General features: G+C 44.7%; 1 protein-coding gene across 4 annotated transcripts in view; it reads right to left on the bottom strand.

Moving 5' to 3' along the window:
• Window positions 1-65: 65 nt before the first annotated feature.
• The window catches only part of LOC129818123 (tetratricopeptide repeat protein 33-like), a 58,796-nt gene continuing 38,218 nt past the window's right edge, over window positions 66-20,643 (bottom strand). For all 4 annotated transcript variants that reach the window (XM_055873722.1, XM_055873723.1, XM_055873725.1 and 1 more), the window contains exons 3-5: window positions 11,879-11,960; window positions 7,695-7,826; window positions 66-2,308 (exon numbers count right to left, since the gene is read on the bottom strand). In XM_055873722.1, the coding sequence (XP_055729697.1) occupies window positions 1,934-2,308; window positions 7,695-7,826; window positions 11,879-11,960 (589 nt within the window). In that variant the 3' untranslated portion in view covers window positions 66-1,933. The remainder of the gene's footprint in view (window positions 2,309-7,694; window positions 7,827-11,878; window positions 11,961-20,643) is intronic.

Here is a 20,643-nt window from a genome sequence, read left to right as displayed (position 1 = left end):
TGGAGTGAATACAATAGTCAAAATATAGCATATAGCAAATAAAAAGTCAAATTCAATTTGCAATGTTACTTGTAACCAATTGATTTATTTTCAATTGACACATTACAGGTAAAACGGATCCATTTTCTCATTATTTACAGAACAAAGTATTCCTACATCAACTGGGTCAGTTATAGAAACATCAATATAACTCACATTATACATGAGCATTCTCATGGTCTAAACAGTTGTTCCCTCACCCACTATTTGTTTACAGCTCCTATCGTCCCCCACATGACCAGTGAATGAACTCAGTCCTATAAAATGAATTACTGTCACAAACACATTCAGGGCCCATTTTGAGACACTACCACAATCTTATGCTCCAGACTTGTTTTGAGAATTTTTGTGCCAGGTGTTTAAATGATTTGAATGGCTTTGGCAACATCACCAGATGTTTGCACTGTAAACACGTACCCTCAGTGAGGTTGACTTGTTGAGAGAACAAGGTCTGCGTTTACCCATAGTTGCTGCTTCTTTGCCTACTTCCATCGTAGTGATGATGACCAAAACACATATCCTACCAATTACAATGATATAGGCACTGTTTGTAGTTCTTTACCGAGAACAATTTATTGTCTAATGATTTCTATTGACAAAATGTTCCTGACGTGTAATGCCCTATTTAAATCCTAAAGCATCCCCTGAGGTTCATGTTCTAGTACGAGGCCAGTTCCCTCTGTCAGAATACTCCTTTAACGCTGTACTACTAGGAAATATATTTAAGAGAGATACCGATGACGAAATGGTCTTAATATGATTTTAATAAAGACAAGGAGGATACATGAATCTTCTCAAAAACCTGTCTCCTCTTTCACAGCGCCTCTCTTTAATATCGCCAATAATAAACCCCTAAATCTGATAGCCTGTTTTTGTCATACAAAACCCATTGAGTGTCCCATGAAAACAATCTTGCTATTAGAAGATGCCATTCAAATTCAATGACTGTTCAAGCTTCTAGGCTTTTCAGCATGGCCAGTCCAGGCTGACTGCACAGCGCAATCCAGCTGCTAGATTTCAGGGCCAAGGTGGACCTATTGTTTTAGCAGCTCACCTGCCCCCTATGGAGGGTCATATGACACACACATCCTAACAACTCAGCTGGAATTCTGGGAATACTCATGCAATATTATTTCTCTGAGTTACCGTGGAGACAGAGTTTCCCAACAGAAAAGACCAGTCCGTTAGTCATTATGAAATAGCACTTCCAACTGCGACTATGTTGCATGAAACTGCAATTCAAAAAGTTTACTTTTTTTATAACAGCTTGACTGATGGACTCAAGCGAGAGGAGTTTTCCAGGGAGATCTTTTCCAGTCATCTAACAAAGACGTTCTGAATGTTCTCATAGACATTTCAAAAGACTAAGGGGCAGCTTCCCGGACACAGAGTAAGCCTTGTCCTGGATGGAAAAGCAAGCTCAATAGAGAGTCTCCAGTGAAAAGCTTTTTAGTCCAGGACTAGGTTAAATCTGTGTCTGGGGAAACCGGCCCTGAATGTGTCGGAGATAAATGGGACTGACAGACATATTCCAAAACACAACAGGATCCTCTTTTCAGGAGGAGGATTAATCAACATGAGTGACTATTGACCTCTGAGTGCCAAATTATGATGATAATTATTTTTGGCTACGCTCAAATTCAGTCTTTTAAAATGGCAGTAATATGAGAGCATTGATAAATAGTGAAAACATAACACACTAAAACAAAAATCTATTTGATTAAATCTACCTCTATCACCCACAGTCTGTTGTAGACTAAAGCAGAAAACCATAACGACATGCATAAGACTAAAGACTCAAAACAACAAAAACAAACAAAAAGACCCATTTCAGTCCATAAGATCCATTCTAGTCCATATGATTCATTCTAGCCCATAACTCCTTAGAGACAGATCATAGTCCCCGTGCTTTGACCAACTGATCCTGTGATGAAGAGGGTGTGTCCCCTGACCCCTCCTCCTCCACAGGTACCTCCCTAGAATTCCCCTCAGCGTCGACAACCACGACTGTCCTCTTCAGTTCCTCATAGTGTCTCTGTCTCTCGGCTACGGCAGCGCAGGCCACCACCACCTCGTCTGACTCAAAGTCGTAGTCCTGCTGAAGCTCTGGAGGGTTCAGGACATCCCGCTGGGCCTCCTCCTCCCGCTGGGTCTGGTCCTGGGCCGTCCGTCTCTGCTGCTGCAGCCGCCGCGCCCACGCCAGGTCATCCGACCAGAGGGGGCGCTCTGACGGACACAGGTGGACCGCTACCTGGAAGGACCTCACCGCCTGTTGACAGGATGAAGACCTTTGTGGTATTTTCCTTTCTGTTAACATCTTTTTATTGATTTAAGATGAACACAAATGACTGGTAATGAAGGACAAATATTTATTGGGGAAGATTTAAGGCTTTGAAAGGAAAGGTGTGTAGTTTTTGTGTAGTTCTGTCCTTGAGCTGTTCTTGCCTATTGGTGTTCTGTACAATGGCATGTTTTATGTCGAACCCAGGAAGAGTGGCTGCTGCTTTCACAACAGCTAATGGGGATCTTAATAAATAAATAAAATACCAAATACCAAAGCATTGACGTGATATGACCATTGGAGAAGCTTGATGAGTAAAAACAACTGTAGTGTTATGGTTGTCCCCAGGGGTCCTGTTTCTATGTACATTGCTAGTGTATGGTAATCAGACCCTTTCACTTGAAATAGGAATCATGGAAATGGACAAAGTTAAGGGAAGGTCTCTAATGTACATTTATGTTTTCAAACGGGGTGATTTGTGCTTTTTTATACTATTATCCGGAAAAGATTCAGGGCTTTGTTTTGAAATCAGATTTAGATCTGCTCTGACACTAAAAGAAGTAGTGGGTGTTGTTGGTCACAATGCCTGCTGAGAAGAACCATAAAACAACTCCAACGCTACAGAGAAAGTCATATGTTGACGGTTCGTTCATATTACAATCAAAGATCACTCTACTAGACGGTCTACAGTAATCATGTAAAAAATGTTGTACATCTAAAAGCCATAGGACATCAAAGAATCTATAGCACTCTCTTTTGAGTCCCACCATCTGTAAAGAGTGAACAGTTAAAGTCGTAATAGATACGTTTCCTAGGATCCCTATGTTCCGGAAGAAATACGCTCAAAAGGATCCGGATGCAGGTCTGCCGTTTCTGCGTAATAATACCTCTAATTTGAGGATGTGAGGAAGCGTGAGACTGGCAACAATGTGAAGCGGTAGCTCTAGTCTCTCTTCAGAATGTCAGCTACAACAAAACCTCATTCCTGTCACATTGGTTTCATTATAGAGAGATTCACCGCATCATTACTACAGCCTCCATCCATCATTCACCTGACCAGTCATAAGTACATAGATTTACACATAATTGTCTAACTCTGGAGGAGGGCAAATCATACTTCACATAGTAATGGGCTAATAAATCAAACCATTGCCCTGCCGGTGGAATTATTAAATTAATCTTTAATCTCACTATGTACTTTTCATGATAATGGTTGAGTTCGCAAATTACATCTGATCGTGACCGAAATGAGTTGAATACCATTAGAAATGCTTTGCTGAATCCCTTCCAGCTATCTCTGTCCGAGCTCAAATTAATAACCAAGTATCTCAGACAGACCAAACTCAATTGACTCAAGCTTTTGTTAGGTGATTCATTCTAAGATGGGGCTGATGCAGGTTCAGTAATGACCAAGAATAACCTCATCCACCTCATTCTAAACTAAAAGGCACTGATCAGCATCAGTGTTTACACATCAGTAGATTAATAAGATATACAACTTTATCTATTCCCTTGGGAAATAAGATTGTTAGATAATAAATCTTAAAATCAGATAATTGCTCTTATCCCTTTACCCTGCCCGCAACCTCGGGTCGAGCAATAGCCAGCTCCTCCACGTCCGCCAGGACCAAGCTCCCCCCCCTCTGGGACGCACGCCCGGACCACCTGAAGGCACCACAGACTCTGGGCTCCTTTAAAATTGGCCTAAAAAACATCCTCTTTGGGAAGGCCTTCTGTTAGTTAGTTATTGCCGTGTTCCTTGTTGTCCTTGTAGCGTCAGCAGTGTTCTTTGTGTCAATGGGCCGGTCTAGTTGAGTCCTTATTTGTCTACAGTGGGGAGAACAAATATTTGATACACTGCCGATTTTGCAGGTTTTCCCACTTACAAAGCATGTAGAGGTCTGTAATTTTTATCATAGGTACACTTCAACTGTGAGAGACGGAATCTAAAACAAAAATCCAGAAAATCACATTGTATGATTTTTAAGTAATTAATTTGCATTTTATTGCATGACATAAGTATTTGATCACCTACCAACCAGTAAGAATTCCGTCTCTCCCAGACCTATTAGTTTTTCTTTAAGAAGCCCTCCTGTTCTCCACTCATTACCTGTATTAACTGCACCTGTTTGAACTCGTTACCTGTATAAAAGACACCTGTCCACACACTCAATCAAACAGACTCCAACCTCTCCACAATGGCCAAGACCAGGGAGCTGTGTAAGGACATCAGGGCTAAAATTGTAGACCTGCACAAGGCTGGGATGGGCAAGCAGCTTGGTGAGAAGGCAACAATTGTTGGCACAATTATTAGAAAATGGAAGAAGTTGAAGATGACGGTCAATCACCCTCGGTCTGGGGCTCCATGCAAGATCTCACCTCGTGAAGCATCAATGATCATGAGGAAGGTGAGGGATCAGCCCAGAACTACACGGCAGGACCTGGTCAATGACCTGAAGAGAGCTGGGACCACAGTCTCAAAGAAAACTATTAGTAACACACTACGCCGTCATGGATTAAAATCCTGCAGCGCACACAAGGTCCCCCTGCTCAAGCCAGCGCATGTCCAGGCCCGTCTGAAGTTTGCCAATGACCATCTGGATGATCCAGAGGAGGAATGGGAGAAGGTCATGTGGTCTGATGAGACAAAAATAGAGCTTTTTGGTCTAAACTCCACTCGCCGTGTTTGGAGGAAGAAGAAGGATGAGTACAACCCGAAGAACACCATCCCAACTGTGAAGCATGGAGGTGGAAACATCATTCTTTGGGGATGCTTTTCTGCAAAGGGGACAGGACAACTGCATCGTATTGAGGGGAGGATGGATGGGGCCATGTATCGCGAGATCTTGGCCAACAACCTCCTTCCCTCAGTAAGAGCATTGAAGATGAGTCGTGGCTGGGTCTTCCAGCATGACAACGACCCGAAACACACAGCCAGGGCAACTAAGAAGTGGCTCCGTAAGAAGCATCTCAAGGTCCTGGAGTGGCCTAGCCAGTCTCCAGACCTGAACCCAATAGAAAATCTTTGGAGGGAGCTGAAAGTCCGTATTCCCCAGCGACAGCCCCGAAACCTGAAGGATCTGGAGAAGGTCTGTATGGAGGAGTGGGCCAAAATCCCTGCTGCAGTGTGTGCAAACCTGGTCAAGAACTACAGGAAACGTATGATCTCTGTAATTGCAAACAAAGGTTTCTGTACCAAATATTAAGTTCTGCTTTTCTGATGTATCAAATACTTATGTCATGCAATAAAATGCAAATTAATTACTTAAAAATCATACAATGTGATTTTCTGGATTTTTTAGATTCCGTCTCTCACAGTTGAAGTGTACCTATGACAAAAATTACAGACCTCTACATGCTTTGTAAGTAGGAAAACCTGCAAAATCGGCAGTGTTTCAAATACTTGTTCTCCTCACTGTATGTCTCTTGTTATTCATTATTTTAACGCACTAATTGTAGCACTTCGACATTATTTTTTAATGAAAAGCACATTACACATTCAATATATTATTATTTATTACTAATACTATGGGTAGTGCCAGGAGTTTTTTCTGTCTACCAGGGAAAACTCCAGGCCCTGATTATTTAGTTATACACTCCTTATCCCATGGGTGGTGAAGATGCTTCCTCTTGCCCTCTCTCATTCGCCATCTCTCCTGCACACTCTTTCTCCTGGTCTCTCCCTCTCCTGCTTCTGTTTCTCTCTACCTCCCCTCTTATTCTTCTCAGGGTCCAAATGAGAACACGATATGATTCACAGAATGGCGAAGCGATTTTACTAGCCACCATTACAGGACTCGGCAATCACACCTGGACTATTATGGCCTGTATCTGTATGTTAAAAGGATGGGACTTAAACAACTTTCTGTCTCTCTAATCTCCTCAAATACCAGTCCTAAAGGAGACCTCGGCTCTTATTAGGCCAACATTCCTGAACTGGACTGGTTTGCCCAACTGGAACAAGTATGCAAACAAAAATACTATAAAGGCTAAGTCAAGCGAAACTGTCAAGAAAAAAAGCTTTTGACAAATGAACTCTGGCAAGTCAAGACTCATAGGATAAATGGTTTGTATTCACACAGTTCTTTCAAAAGCACAGATCTTTCAAAGATGGAATTAGGTCTTCTGAGCTCCTTCTTTCTCTCATTTCAACAACGATTCCCCAACCAAATGACAAAACCGCCCCTTAGATCTGATAGCCTACTTTTGTCATACACTACATATAAAAATTTGATGTTTATTATAATAGCACATATGCCATTCAGAGTCAATCAGGGCACTAGGTAAATACAGAGAGAAATAAAAATACATAGGAGGAAATACAGAGAGAGGGAGAAACAGAACAAGAGAAAACAGCAGATTGAAAAGAGTGAGAAATGGACAGAGAGAACAGTGAACAAGAAAAAAAACAAGTGACCAAGAGAGAAATGGACAGAGAGAGAACAAGAAAAAACAGAGCGAGAGAGAGACATGTGTATGTGAAGCCAGAGATCACTGCGCCCGTCTTTGTGCAAACAGGGCGCTACTCAAACATGTCGATGCACACAACGTCCTGAAACGAGACTGAACAAGGCCCTCTAAAAATAGACTGCCATTTTCTCCTCTCCATTATATATGTAAGCGTGTATATATTTGGCGGGCTGTAGCTCGGGTAACTTTCAACACTTCCCATTGTTGTTTTGGGTAAACTTTTGACAGTTAAGTTGCCCCGGGACATTAGAGATGTAGAGACGTACACACAGGGCCATTAGCCATAGGGTTTCTCAGTTCAGCTAGGTGTTTTTTCTCTCCTGTCTAAGAGGCAGAGCAGCAGTCCAACTGTGATCCAGCCAGGTTTCATACAGGTTCAGGCGTGCACCGTCGGGCACCTTAAGTGATCTTCCATGCCCCAGGCACTTGGGTGTGTTTTAAAAGAAGAGCAACTTTATCTCAGCGAGACAGGGAAAAGTTAAAAATAAGAGCTCAGGGTAATGACTGACATTTTAGTGTCTGTGGGGATGACAGACAAGCTAGGGCCTCTTCCCTACAATCTCCGTTCCTTACAGTCTCACCTCCATACAGTAACATGTGAGACACGTACGACTCAGCCACCTGCTAACCTTGTAGTGATGTCAGAGGGAGAAGCGCATTATGCACTAAAATCTTAGTTTTTCTGTTCATGGATCACAAGTTAGGTTACCTGCTTTTCACACTAGAGAACCAAACCTCGCAGAGCCAATCCTAGCAGAGCCAACCAAGCTGGCCTGGTTACACATCCTCCACAGTTGCTGGAACTGTGCTCAACAGGACCATGTGAAAAGAAAATATCCGAGACAGCACAGTTTGTTAAGGGTTGGCACGACAGTGTGAAAAATGTGTAGGTGGTAAAACTGACCAGGTCCACCTCACCCAGACTGAGCTGGGCACGGCCTAGGGTCTGCCAGCCCTCCCACCACAGGGGGCGGAGCTTCACAGCCATCTCTGCTGCCTGCACCGCTGGGAACACCTCCTGCAGAATGGTCAGCACCTGCAGGTCAAGGGTCAGAGGGCAAGGGTCAAACAGACTCTGCATAAAGACATATTTTGCACCATCACGGAAGTAAACTGTATGTGTGTCGTCTCTGGGATTAGGGGAAAAGTCACATTTGCATCCTGAATAAAAATATAATAAAGCACCATTCTATTCAACTTTAGCAACAGATAAATAAACAGATATGGTGACACAGGCAACACAGAGTAACTCACAAAATGGTGAGGATGGTTAACGTCCCTTATAAGCCAGTCGCACTCCTCCACCATCCCAGCATCAGTGACAGAGATAACTGAGGCCTGTTTGTCAATTCAGCAGTCAGTAGGAAATTAGATCACAGCACCAGAGGACTGATCAGTGTGCATGCGAAGCCAGTCATCCTGACGGATATTCCTTAGTGACGTGCCTGTGGAAAATGCGCTGGTCGTGACGTTATAGTGCAGTCTTATTGTCTACGTTATGTATTATAATTAGCAATGCCAGACGAACTAGGGGCAGGATCCTGGTAAATAACCTGCTATTACATTACAATGAGGTTAGAGTACTGGGAGGTTCAAGGCCATAATACACAGGGACCTCTAGTGATACACTGCTAATGCCTCCATCTGTCTCTGGACTGCAGACCACAGGAGATACCTCAGCGCTGTGCTGAGGTAGAGAGGACGGAACCAGCATACTGAGACACTGCTTTTGTTTAACCAAGAGAGAAAGGTGACTCAATAAGTGATTGTTTAAGACATGAGAATAATAAATGTGGTTTATCAGAGATGGTATATGTTGGAATGTGTGGGGAAATAACAAACAGTGTTCTAGTCTTTGAAACACCCCCCCGCTCTCATATTCTGTTTTTGACTGTTATTCTAGGGTAAACATTATATTCAATGGACAATAAAGTTAGTCCTCAACATTCATGCCTCATGCAGCTTTACAGAAAGACATCAGTGATGACTGAGCTGCAATGGGATCTCACGCCAATCAAAACGTTCAAAGGAGAAAGTGACGAACACAGAAGGACTAGGCATTCAAAGGAGAGCGTGATGGACAGACACAAAGAGGACAGTGCATGTCATAGAGAGGCTAATTGAGTTAAAGGGGGGAAGGTGATAAGAGAAAGTGAAGCAAATGTCTGAGTTGCATCTGTCTCAGTCTTCTGGCTCTGAGAGAGCTGTCTAACGTCTGATAAGAGACTCCTAGAGCTCGTCTTGCAGCATGTGGAGAACGCCCAACTGACAGAGACTCGACAAATGGGGACAGATATTTTTATTGCACCGGTCAGACGGTGTTAAAACTGTGTAATGAAACCCATCAGAATGTAGTTAATGAGGGAAATGTCTCCTCTGCTACTAATAGAGTTCTGTGTGTTTGTGACCCCTTTTTATGTGTCCCTTTTAAAACATGACTAATAAAGTTATTTAGCAGCCCAAAATACAGTAGAGTTCTTCTCAGATTTCATATCATGGTTGATAATGTCAGCCATTAAAAGCGTGGAGGGAAAATGCTGCTTGGAAAGCTTAAGGCTATATATAAGGAGAAAGTTAACTGTGGTACAGATACTATTGGAGAAGTGTGGGTACACGTGGTGTGACTATAGATCACAGTCAGGGATAGCCAACTGCTCTGCTCTATGATTCCCCCCCAATCACATCTCTGTTGGCTAGCTAGCCTAATCTCATTGACACCTGGGTGGCAGGGGAGGGAGGGAAGAAGGAAGAAAGACCCACCAAATCATGAGAAAACAAAAAGATAATTACCTGACACATTGGAAAGAATTAACCCAAAAACTGAGCAAACTGGAATGCTGTTTGGCCCTAAACAGAGACTGACACAAGGAAAGCTTTGACTAATGTACAGACTCACAAGAGAAGACAGGCTATGTGTACACTGCCCACAAAATGAGATGGTTCCCACACTGATAGTCCCAGTGGAGCCCAGGTTGGATGGTTTCCACATTGGCATCACCATGCCGACCAAACCATTGTCCTCTGCTCTCACTATAAAGCATACCAATGTGGCAGCCGGGAGAGGGTTAGGTGAGAACTGAGAACATCCTGATGACATGGGATCAAGAACACGTCAACATGCATACTGCACACTGCACACACAGTGTGACACACACAATCTTTGACCATCGAGAACAAACCATGTCTATCCTCTACTTACTATCCTTGTATGAAGAGATTCACTTTGAAATCTTTGAAAGACACACTGTATTTGTACTGTACCAGCACAGAGAACAAGAAAGAGATAAAAAGGGATCATACAAAACAAAATGTTCTGTGTGTAGCAGAGACAGACGCTGTACCTGGCCCCACCTGGCTGTACCTGGCCCCACCCGGCTGTACCTGGCCCCACCCGGCTCTACCTGGCCCCACCCGGCTCTACCTGGCCCCACCCGGCTCTACCTGGCCCCACCCGGCTCTACCTGGCCCCACCCGGCTCTACCTGGCCCCACCCGGCTCTACCTGGCCCCACCCGGCTCTACCTGGCCCCACCCGGCTCTACCTGGCCCCACCCGGCTCTACCTGGCCCCACCCGGCTGTACCTGGCCCCACCCGGCTGTACCTGGCCCCACCCGGCTGTACCTGGCCCCACCTGGCTGTACCTGGCCCCATCTGGCTGTACCTGGCCCCATCTGGCTGTACCTGGCCCCATCTGGCTGTACCTGGCCCCATCTGGCTGTACCTGGCCCCATCTGGCTGTACCTGGCCCCATCTGGCTGTACCTGGCTCATCCGGCCGTACCTGGCCCCATCCGGCCGTACCTGGCGTCACCTGGCCCCACCTGGCCGTACCTGGCCCCACCTGGCCGTACCTGGCCCCATCTGTCTGTACCTGGCCCTTTCTGGCTGTACCTGGCCCCATCTGGCTGTACCTGGCCCCACCTGGCCCCACCTGGCCGTACCTGGCCCCACCTGGCCCCACCTGGCTGTACCTGGCCCCATCTGGCTGTACCTGGCCCCATCCGGCCGTACCTGGCCCCATCCGGCCGTACCTGGCCCCATCCGGCCGTACCTGGCGTCACCCGGCCGTACCTGGCGTCACCCGGCCGTACCTGGCGTCACCCGGCCGTACCTGGCCCCACCTGGCCGTACCTGGCCCCACCTGGCCGTACCTGGCCCCACCTGGCCGTACCTGGCCCCACCTGGCCGTACCTGGCCCCATCTGGCCGTACCTGGCCCCATCTGGCCGTACCTGGCCCCATCTGGCCGTACCTGGCCCCATCTGGCCGTACCTGGCCCCACCTGGCTGTACCTGGCCCCATCTGGCTGTACCTGGCCCCACCTGGCTGTACCTGGCCCCATCTGGCTGTACCTGGCCCCATCTGGCCGTACCTGGCTGTACCTGGCCCCACCTGGCTGTACCTGGCCCCACCTGGCTGTACCTGGCCCCACCTGGCTGTACCTGGCCCCACCTGGCTGTACCTGGCCCCACCTGGCTGTACCTGGCCCCATCTGGCTGTACCTGGCCCCATCTGGCTGTACCTGGCCCCATCTGGCTGTACCTGGCCCCATCTGGCTGTACCTGGCCCCACCTGGCTGTACCTGGCTTCATCTGGCTGCACCTGGCCGTACCGGTCCCAACTAGCCGAACCCGGTCCCAACTGGCCGAACCCGGTCCCAAGTGAACGTACCCGGCCCCAAGTGGACGTACCCGGCCCCAAGTGGACGTACCCGGCCCCAAGTGGCCTTACCCGGCCCCAACTGGCCGTACCCGGTCCCAACTGGCCGTACCCGGTCCCAACTGGCCGTACCCGGTCCCAACTGGCCGTACCCGGTCCCAACTGGCCGTACCCGGTCCCAACTGGCCGAACCCGGTCTCAACTGGCCGTACCCGGTCCCAACAAGCTGGCTGTGGTCTGAGGACTGGAGAGTTGGAGAGCAGGAAGGAAAGCAGGATAAGTGTCTGAGACCTGCAGTACTGTAATGTACCTGGGACTTCATTTCGTACAGTAGAGGCTTAGAAGGGGCAAGAGGAGGAGGGAGAGCAGCAGGAGGAGAAAGAGCAGCAGGAGGAGGATAAGTGGCTGAAAGCTGTAGTATTGTAACGTACCTGGGACTTCATCTCATACAGTAGAGGGTTGTCTGGAGTCAGCTGGATGGCTTCATCCCACCTCTTAATGGCCTCCCAGTGTCTGAGGAGAACACACATAAAATGTCCTTCCATTATCACCGTCAGTGTTACAAACTGTACTCACACACAAACATGTTGCATACAAGCAATCTGGGAAAATCTCAACTACTGTACTGTGGCTATACTAGGCTTACAGAAGACAAGGGAGTACAGGGAAGAGAACATTACAAAGACCACATAAAGCATAGAATCACTGTTTAGCTTAGTGGTGTTGAGCGCTCTACGTGCCTCATCTGTTTGATGCCCCACCAGTGTGAGCAGACGGAGCTACATGGAGCCGTGACAAACAGCAGAGTATCAGACTCACTGTTGTGTTAAAGTTTTCGGATGTGGATGGGCGGCAACTTCATAAGAATTATTGTTAAGCGCCTTTGATACAACTATCTGGTTAAGAGTTAAATTACGCAAGACCATAGTCTGACGTCTGTCTGGGAGACTGAATGACCCACTACTGACAGACGGATGGATGGACGGACAGACAAGGATCAGCCAACAGATGCTGTAACACGACACCAACGCCCACAGATAGCCTTCGGTTTAATTAACCTTCATTGTGGAATGCAAACACACACACACACACACACACACACACACACACACACTGTATGAACAGCTTACGGTTGATAAAGAAAATCCAATAATGTTATGGAATCAGACACTCCCTGTGTGGTTGTCCCTCATCTGGGAATATTACATGTATTATTGCAGGGATTGTTAGCTTATACCATATGATATCAGTGGTAATCTACGGTTCAATATGAGTTACTTCAGCTATATTTATTGTCTGCTGTAGTGTCGATGTGGCTATCAAGTGGGATCCCGAGTGGCACAGCGGTCTAAGCCACTGCATCTCAGTGCTTGAGGCGTCACTCTGGTTCATATCCATGATGTATCACAACCGGCCGTGATTGGGAGTCCCATAGGTCGGCGCACAATTGGCCCAGCGTCGTCCGGGTTTGGCCGGTGTAGGCCGTCACTGTAAATAAAAATTTGTTCTTAACTGACTTGCCTAGTTAAAAAAAATAAAAAATATCTAGGATTCTGAAAGGAAATGGTTCAAGGAATCTCGAGATAAACTAGCAATCGAGATGACTACCATCGGCCGTTTTTCCGAGGTTATCTTTTGTATCTGCTTACCCAGTGGATGTGCGCATGAATCCAAGCCAGCAGCACATGTCAAGCCCCTTCTCTATTCTAACCACAGAAAACATACCCAGAGGTAGTGTAGTGTACAGGACTGAAATAAGCCTATGACCCCCCCCCCCCCCCCCCCCCCCCCCCCCCCCCCCCCCCCCCCCAGCAGGTCCAATGGATGTACACATAGACTGCACAGTCTGCCTGGCCTCAGTGGCCTAGGCCTTTCTGATGAGTGAGGACATCTGTCTGGACATCTGTACGTCTCTTTGTGTCCCACCTGAGTAGCAGGAGCAATGTGGTTGCTCACCAGCTTTACTCAAGCATTCTGCAAAAACATAATTAGAATTGCCAATTCAAACTATGCATCCATTACAGTTTGGTAATTGGTATTGGAGTGTATAATAGAAAAGCCAACCTTATTATCTCCGAGTTTGTTTCCTGCAGACTAAGGACACACCACAATGTTTTGTAAGGTCAGGCTAATAAGCTCTCCCTCTCTCACCTATGTCAATATTAAGAATAATTGAGTTAACACTAATGATGGGGGGGGGGGGGGGGCAATAGATAGTTACATATCACAATATTATTTCTGGACGATATTATATTGACATTTGAAGTATATAGAAAACTATTATTTTTAAATAGTGAGTTAAAAGGGCTGAAAACAGGTTATTTCCCTGACTGATCAAATTGTTTTCTCATGCTCTTGGTCTTCTCTCTGCAGCAGACATTTAGTGAGCAACATGTTTGGAATATCAAATTGCAATAAAATCACAGTATCGAAACGCAATACATATCGTATCGGCACCTAAGTATCGTGATAATATATTGTGAGGTCCCTGGCAATTTCCAGCCCTAGTTAATACCATACAGACATATCCAAACAAAAGGATTACATCTAATACCTATAAGCATACCTCTGCCGTGAGTAACTCAGGTTATGGACTAAGATGTCAATCATGATGGCCTATGGATGTAATGATCAAACGGGATCAAACCACACCAACTAGCCTAGCCATATGTACTTCAGGAAGAAAGCAATAAGCTAAACAAACTAGGCCATTATGTGGAAATGTCATATTCGAATGATGATGTTAATACCTGCTGTGCTTATTATTGCAACACACAAACACATACCCATGACGTCAGCGAAACAAATAGGGCGTTCTTTGTTAAAGTGTAAACTCTAAGTTAGAAGATGATGTACCTGAGAATGTGTTATATTATTGTTTACCCAAAGTCAGAATGACTGAGTGAGTGATTTAGTCCGAAACAGCAGAAGAGGAAGTTGAGCTCATAGAATTTGTGTGCAGGATTTAAATCAGATCAATTTTCTTCTGGCTGACTCACCCAGATGGCCATACAATCGCGCCCACGAGTGTATAAACTGCAAAAGGCCTCCGCTCACAAACAAGTAGTTAGCTAATAACAGGGAGATGTCCTATTACATCAGGGGGATCTAACCCTCATTAATGAGAGGCTGACAACAGGGTCAATGTGTTTAGAGGTGGGGGAAAACCCTAACCCATATCCCTTCCCTGACCGGCCAGATCCAGGGTCCAGTTCATTAGGCACCAAACCAGAAAATGGACTGAAACGGAGAGGCCTACGTGGACTTACTGTTCCAATGAGGTCATCATCGTAAATAATAATTTGTTCTTAATTGACTTACCTGTATAAATAAAAAGGTGGGGAAAAAATCTGTTGCAAAACATTTTAAAACGGATTGCCTGCAAATGGCCACCGGACTATTACATTGACCCCCCCCCCCCCCCTCAATTTGTTTTGCACACTGCTGCTACTCTGTTTATTATCTATGCATAGTCACTTCACCCCTACCTACATGTACAAATTACCTCTAACCTGTACCCTCGCACACTGACTTGGTAACGGCACCCCTTGTATATAGCCTCATTATTGTTATGTTATTGTATTACTTTTGACTATTTTTTACTTCAGTTTATTTGGTAAATATTTTCTTAACTCTTCTTGAACTGCACTGTTGGTTAAGGGCTTGTAAGTAAGCATTTCACGGTAAGGTCTACACTTGTTGTATTCGGCGCATATGACAAATAAAGTTTGATTTGAGTAGCACCCACCGCCAAACCCCTGGCCAGCTACACTGAACCAGAGAAATCAAGAGACATCGTTTCCTAATCAGAATCCAGTTACTTCTGACTAACCATCTTTCTACACTCGGTTACCCCTGGCAACATGTGTCTGTTATGGTAAGAGGAGCAATATCATCTAACGTCAGGTATATGGGCATTCATTGGCTGAAAGGTAAATTGTTATGTCAAAGGTCACATACTGTACAAGCATGATGGCAGACATAAAGTATTTCATATCTAGCCTAATATGTGTGATCATGTGAGTCGAATCAAATTCGACCCCCACTAAAAGCCTGATAGTTATATTTGAGCTGGACATAATATAAAAAACAAAAAAAATATTTAACCTTTCTTTAACTAGGCAGTTAGTTAAGAACAAATTCTTATTTACAACGACGGCCTAAGACGGACGACGCTGGGCCAATTGTGCACCGTCCTATGGGACTCTCAATCACGGCCGGATGTGATACAGCCTGGATTCGAACCAGGGACTGTAATGACGCCTCTTGCACTGAGAATCAACTAATTATTCAATTTCAGTGACTAATGACTAGTGAGTCAAATTGGATTGTCTTCATCATGTCATTGAAAACTGCTTAAAATTACATTTTATTTATTTATTATTATTTCACCTTTACTTAACCAGGTAGGCCAGTTGAGAACAAGTTCTCATTTACAACTGCGACCTGGCCAAGATAAAGCAAAGCAGTGTGACAAACAACAACAGAGTTACATATGGAATAAACAAGCATACAGTCAACAACACAATAGAAAAGTCTATATACAGTGTGTGCAAATGAAGTAAGATTGAGGTAAGGCAATAAATAGGCCGTAGTGGTGAAATAATTACAATTCCGCAAATAAACACTGTGATAGAGTGATAGATGTGCAGAAGATGAATGTGCAAGTAGAGATACTGCAGTGCAAAGGAGCAAAGACATGCAGTTGAAATGGCTGCATGACTACATTACAGGGTAATTCTGTATGCAGTCGGTCTACTATATAACCACAATGTACACACGATGACAAAAAGCATTGAGGTTGAATATAGCTCAGCATCTGACTCAGCATTGAGTACACCAACTTCTGAATATCTTTTTAGAATTAAATTAGGAAAAACAGTGTTGAAAGCTGCATTTGTTACTATCATCATCCCACTTAAGGACAACTATGGAGCAGAGAACAGAATGATACACTGACATAGCGGTCTAGTAATTACTATGTATATACGTCCCAAATGGCACTCTATTCACTATATAGTACACTACATTTGACCAGAGCACTATGGGCCCTCATTAGTAAAAAGGGTGCCATTTCAGACAGCCGTTGACTGTCAGCTCCCTCCAGCTAAACACTTATGCGGTTGAAGACAAAGAATGATTGATCATATTAATTCCTCTGGCATGGATAAAAAGCATATGAATATCTGATTCTGAAAGTCTAATGACAGATGAACTCAGAGGGAGGGAGGGAGAGAGAGATAGAAAGAGATAGAAAGAGAAGGAGAGCGAGAGAGAGCGAGAAAGAGAGAGAAAGAGCGCGCAAGAAAGAGAGGATGGGTAGGTTGGAGAGTTTGGATATGACCGAGTAGCTGGGTCTTGGACAGGACTGGATAGTTGATATGATGAGTCTTAGAAATATATACAGTATTTCTATTATCATAAAATAATATTATGGATTAGGCTCCAAACAAGCCTTCAAAGACTCAAACAAGAATGATGCTGTGTGCGCATCTTGCTAGCCATCACTCAAATGGCGAGGGGCTGAAGCTCATTGGCTTGAATTCGAATTGCTAGGGGGCTGGCCCACATGGGGGAAAATGGCACTGAACAGCTTCCAGTAAACAGTCGCTTTGAAACTAGGGATTATGTGGCTAATTGAGGTAAAACAGCAATTCTGATCATAGATTATGCATGTATGAACTACACATTGACAAATCCAGCCCAAAGCAGGAGGTAAAAAAAGAAAAAATACTATTTGCCAAGGTTCCAGAGCATGTCTTTAACCCATTCACATCCTCTAACTACAGTATATTTTGCACAATATCAAAATGTGCCATAGAACAAATTCTGTTTGGTGTAAATACATGACATTTTGTGCAAAAATGTTCGCACGTGTCTAGACAAACAAAATGGAAATTTTACAATTGTCATTATGTATCATACTTCCAGTGTCAATCAACTTTGGGATTTTGGGAAAATGTGAAATAAATCATTCAAATCATTAATCATATGTATTTTGAAATACACTTCAGAATAAAAATTGTTTAAAAGGATATAGTATTGTTACTTGACCTGTTCTAAGCCCAAATACGCCAAATATATGATGCAACTCAGTGTAATTTGTGAACTACAGACGTTTCTGTACCTTACTATATTTAGTCTCTGGACTCAACGGGTACATTTCAAGAATCAAGTCATGTTTAAATAATCAGATCAGGGCCCGTATCCAAAAAGCATCTCAGAAAAGGTCATAGGAATCCTGTTAAAACCAGTTTTAACACACAAAAAACTCCCAGCTCAGAGTAGGTTTTAAGACACTTGCCCAGACGAACTCTGAGCCAGGAGTAAAATCAACTCATAAAAATTAAATCTCAGCTGCTAATCAAGACAGTTTGAGGTACTTCAACGGAAAGATAGTAATGATACTCATTGCCATTGTTGCAAATGATGGGGAGTTACCAATCGCAATGAGGCATCGCCATCTGTGAATTCTATAGGTAACACGCTTCAGACTAACACGGTCAATGTGACTGTACATGAAATATTGCAATGGTAAATGTTTTGCAACACAAACCGATCTACCTGAACATAACGGGGAGGGACCTACCTGCATTTGTCCAATAGAAACTCTTGTTAGCTTTTTCTGTTTGGAGAAAACATTTTTTTGTTGCAAAATTACACCCTAGGCATCAAGTCATATGCCGATAATTCTGCATACAACTTTGCATTCAAACGTTTGAAAGGCCTATAATTTTAATCGAACACAATCAAAGTTAACATAAGCCCTAGATGTCTTCAATTGCCCAACTTATAGGTATGCCCAATTTAGACATATTTTAACATGTTGCGGCGCTCCAAATTGATAACATGTTTAAGGTAATTAAATAATCAAAATAAAAACTTAGTGGTTCTAACGACTATACCGCTAAGCTAAGAATGACGTGAACAATCAAGTAAATAAACATTGGTTAGTTAGCAAGTTCAATGTATGAGTAGCCAACTAACATTAGGCTGCTAGCTAACATACCGGTACATACTGCTGTAATGATATGCAATAGGATAGCGTAGCTAACAAATTGTCAGCCAACATAACGCGTAACGTAACTTATTCGAAAAGTCATAACTTTATTACATTGCTCAACATTTTCTTAACATTTGTCATAATTAAAATAGTGCATTGCAATAAATAAATAAAATAGTGCCTTGAATTTGTATTCAAATCAAATCTTATTGCGAGTGTAGCGAAATGCTTGACTTCTAGTTCCGACAATGCAGTAATAACCAACGAGTAATCTAACCTAACAATTCCACAACTACTATCTTATACACACAAGTGTAAAGGGATAAAGAATATGTACATAAAGATATATGAATGAGTGATGGTACAGAACGGCATAGGCAAGATGCAGTAGATGGTATCGAGTACAGTACATACATATGAGATGGGTAATGTAGGGTATGTAAACATAGTGGCATAGTTTAAAGTGGCTAGTGATACATGTATTACATAAAGATGGCAAGATGCAGTACATGATAGAGTACAGTATATCCATATACATTATATATTAAGTGGCATTGTTTATAAAGTGGCTAGTGATACATTTTTGATACATTTCCATACATTTCCATTATTAAAGTGAGCTGGAGTTGAGTCAGTATGTTGACAGCGGCCACTAAATGTTAGTGGTGGCTGTTTAACAGTCTGATGGCCTTGAGATAGAAGCTAATTTTCAGTCTCTCGGTCCCTGCTTTGATGCACCTGCACTGACCTCACCTTCTGGATGGTAGCGGGGTGAACAGGCAGTGGCTCGGGTTGTTGTTGTCCTTGATGATCTTTATGGCCTTCCTGTGACATCGGGTGGTGTAGGTGTCCTGGAGGGCAGGTAGTTTGCCCCCAGTGATGCGTTGTACAGACCTCATTACCCTCTCGAGAGCCTTACGGTTGTGGGTGGAGCAGTTGTCGTACCAGGCGGTGATACAGCCCGACAGGATGCTCTCGATTGGGAATCTGTAGAAGTTTGTGAGTGCTTTTGGTGACAAGCCAAATTTTTTCAGCCTCCTGAAGTTGAAGAGGCGCTGCTGCACCTTCTTCACCACGCTGTCTGTGTGGGTGGACCAATTCAGTTTGTCCGTGATGTGTACGCCGAGGAACTTAAAACTTACTACCCTCTCCACTACTGTCCCGTCGATGTGGATAGGGGGGTGCTCCCTCTGCTGTTTCCTGAAGTCCACAATCATCTCCTTTGTTTTGTTGACGTTGAGTGTGAGGTTATTTTCCTGACACCACACTCCGAGGGCCCTCACCTCCTCCCTGTAGGCCGTCTCGTCGTTGTTGGTAATCAAGCCTACCACTGTAGTGTCGTCCGCAAACTTGATGATTGAGTTGGAGGTGTGCATGGCCACGCAGTCGTGGGTGAACAGGGAGTACGGAGAGGGCTCAGAACGCACCCTTGTGGGGGCCCAGTGTTGAGGATCAGCAGGGTGGAGATGTTGTTACCTACCCTCACCACCTGGGGGCGGCCCGTCAAGAAGTCCAGTACCCAGTTGCACAGGGCGGGGTCGAGACCCAGGGTCTCGAGCTTGATGACGAGTTTGGAGGGTACTATGGTGTTAAATGCTGAGTTGTAGTCGATGAACAGCATTCTCACATAGGTATTCCTCTTGTCCAGATGGGTTAGGGCAGTGTGCAGTGTGGTTGCGATTGCGTCATCTGTGAACCTATTGGGGCGGTAAGCAAATTGAAGTGGGTCTAGGGTGTCAGGTAGGGTGGAGGTGATATGGTCCTTGACTAGTCTCTCAAAGCACTTCATGATGACGGAAGTGAGTGCTACGGGGCGGTAGTCATTTAGCTCAGTTACCTTACCTTTCTTGGGAACAGGAACAATGGTGGCCCTCTTGAAGCATGTGGGAACAGCAGACTGGGATAAGGATTGATTGAATAAACACACCAGTAAACACACCAGCCAGCTGGTCTGCGCATGCTCTGAGGACGCGGCTGGGGATGCCGTCTGGGCCTGCAGCCTTGCGAGGGTTAACACGTTTAAATGTTGTACTCACGTTGGCTGCAGTGAAGGAGAGTCCGCAGGTTTTGGTAGCGGGCCGTGTCAGTGGCACTGTATTGTCCTCAAAGCGAGCAAAGAAGTTATTTAGTCTGTCTGGGAGCAAGACATCCTGGTCCGCGACGGGGCTGGTTTTCTTTTTGTAATCCGTGATT

This window comes from Salvelinus fontinalis, chromosome 21, assembly GCF_029448725.1.
Source record: "Salvelinus fontinalis isolate EN_2023a chromosome 21, ASM2944872v1, whole genome shotgun sequence".
NCBI classification, from domain to species: Eukaryota; Metazoa; Chordata; class Actinopteri; order Salmoniformes; family Salmonidae; genus Salvelinus; species Salvelinus fontinalis.
The sequence above is the reverse complement of the archived record's forward strand: the minus strand, read 5'-3'. Positions and strand labels throughout refer to the sequence as shown.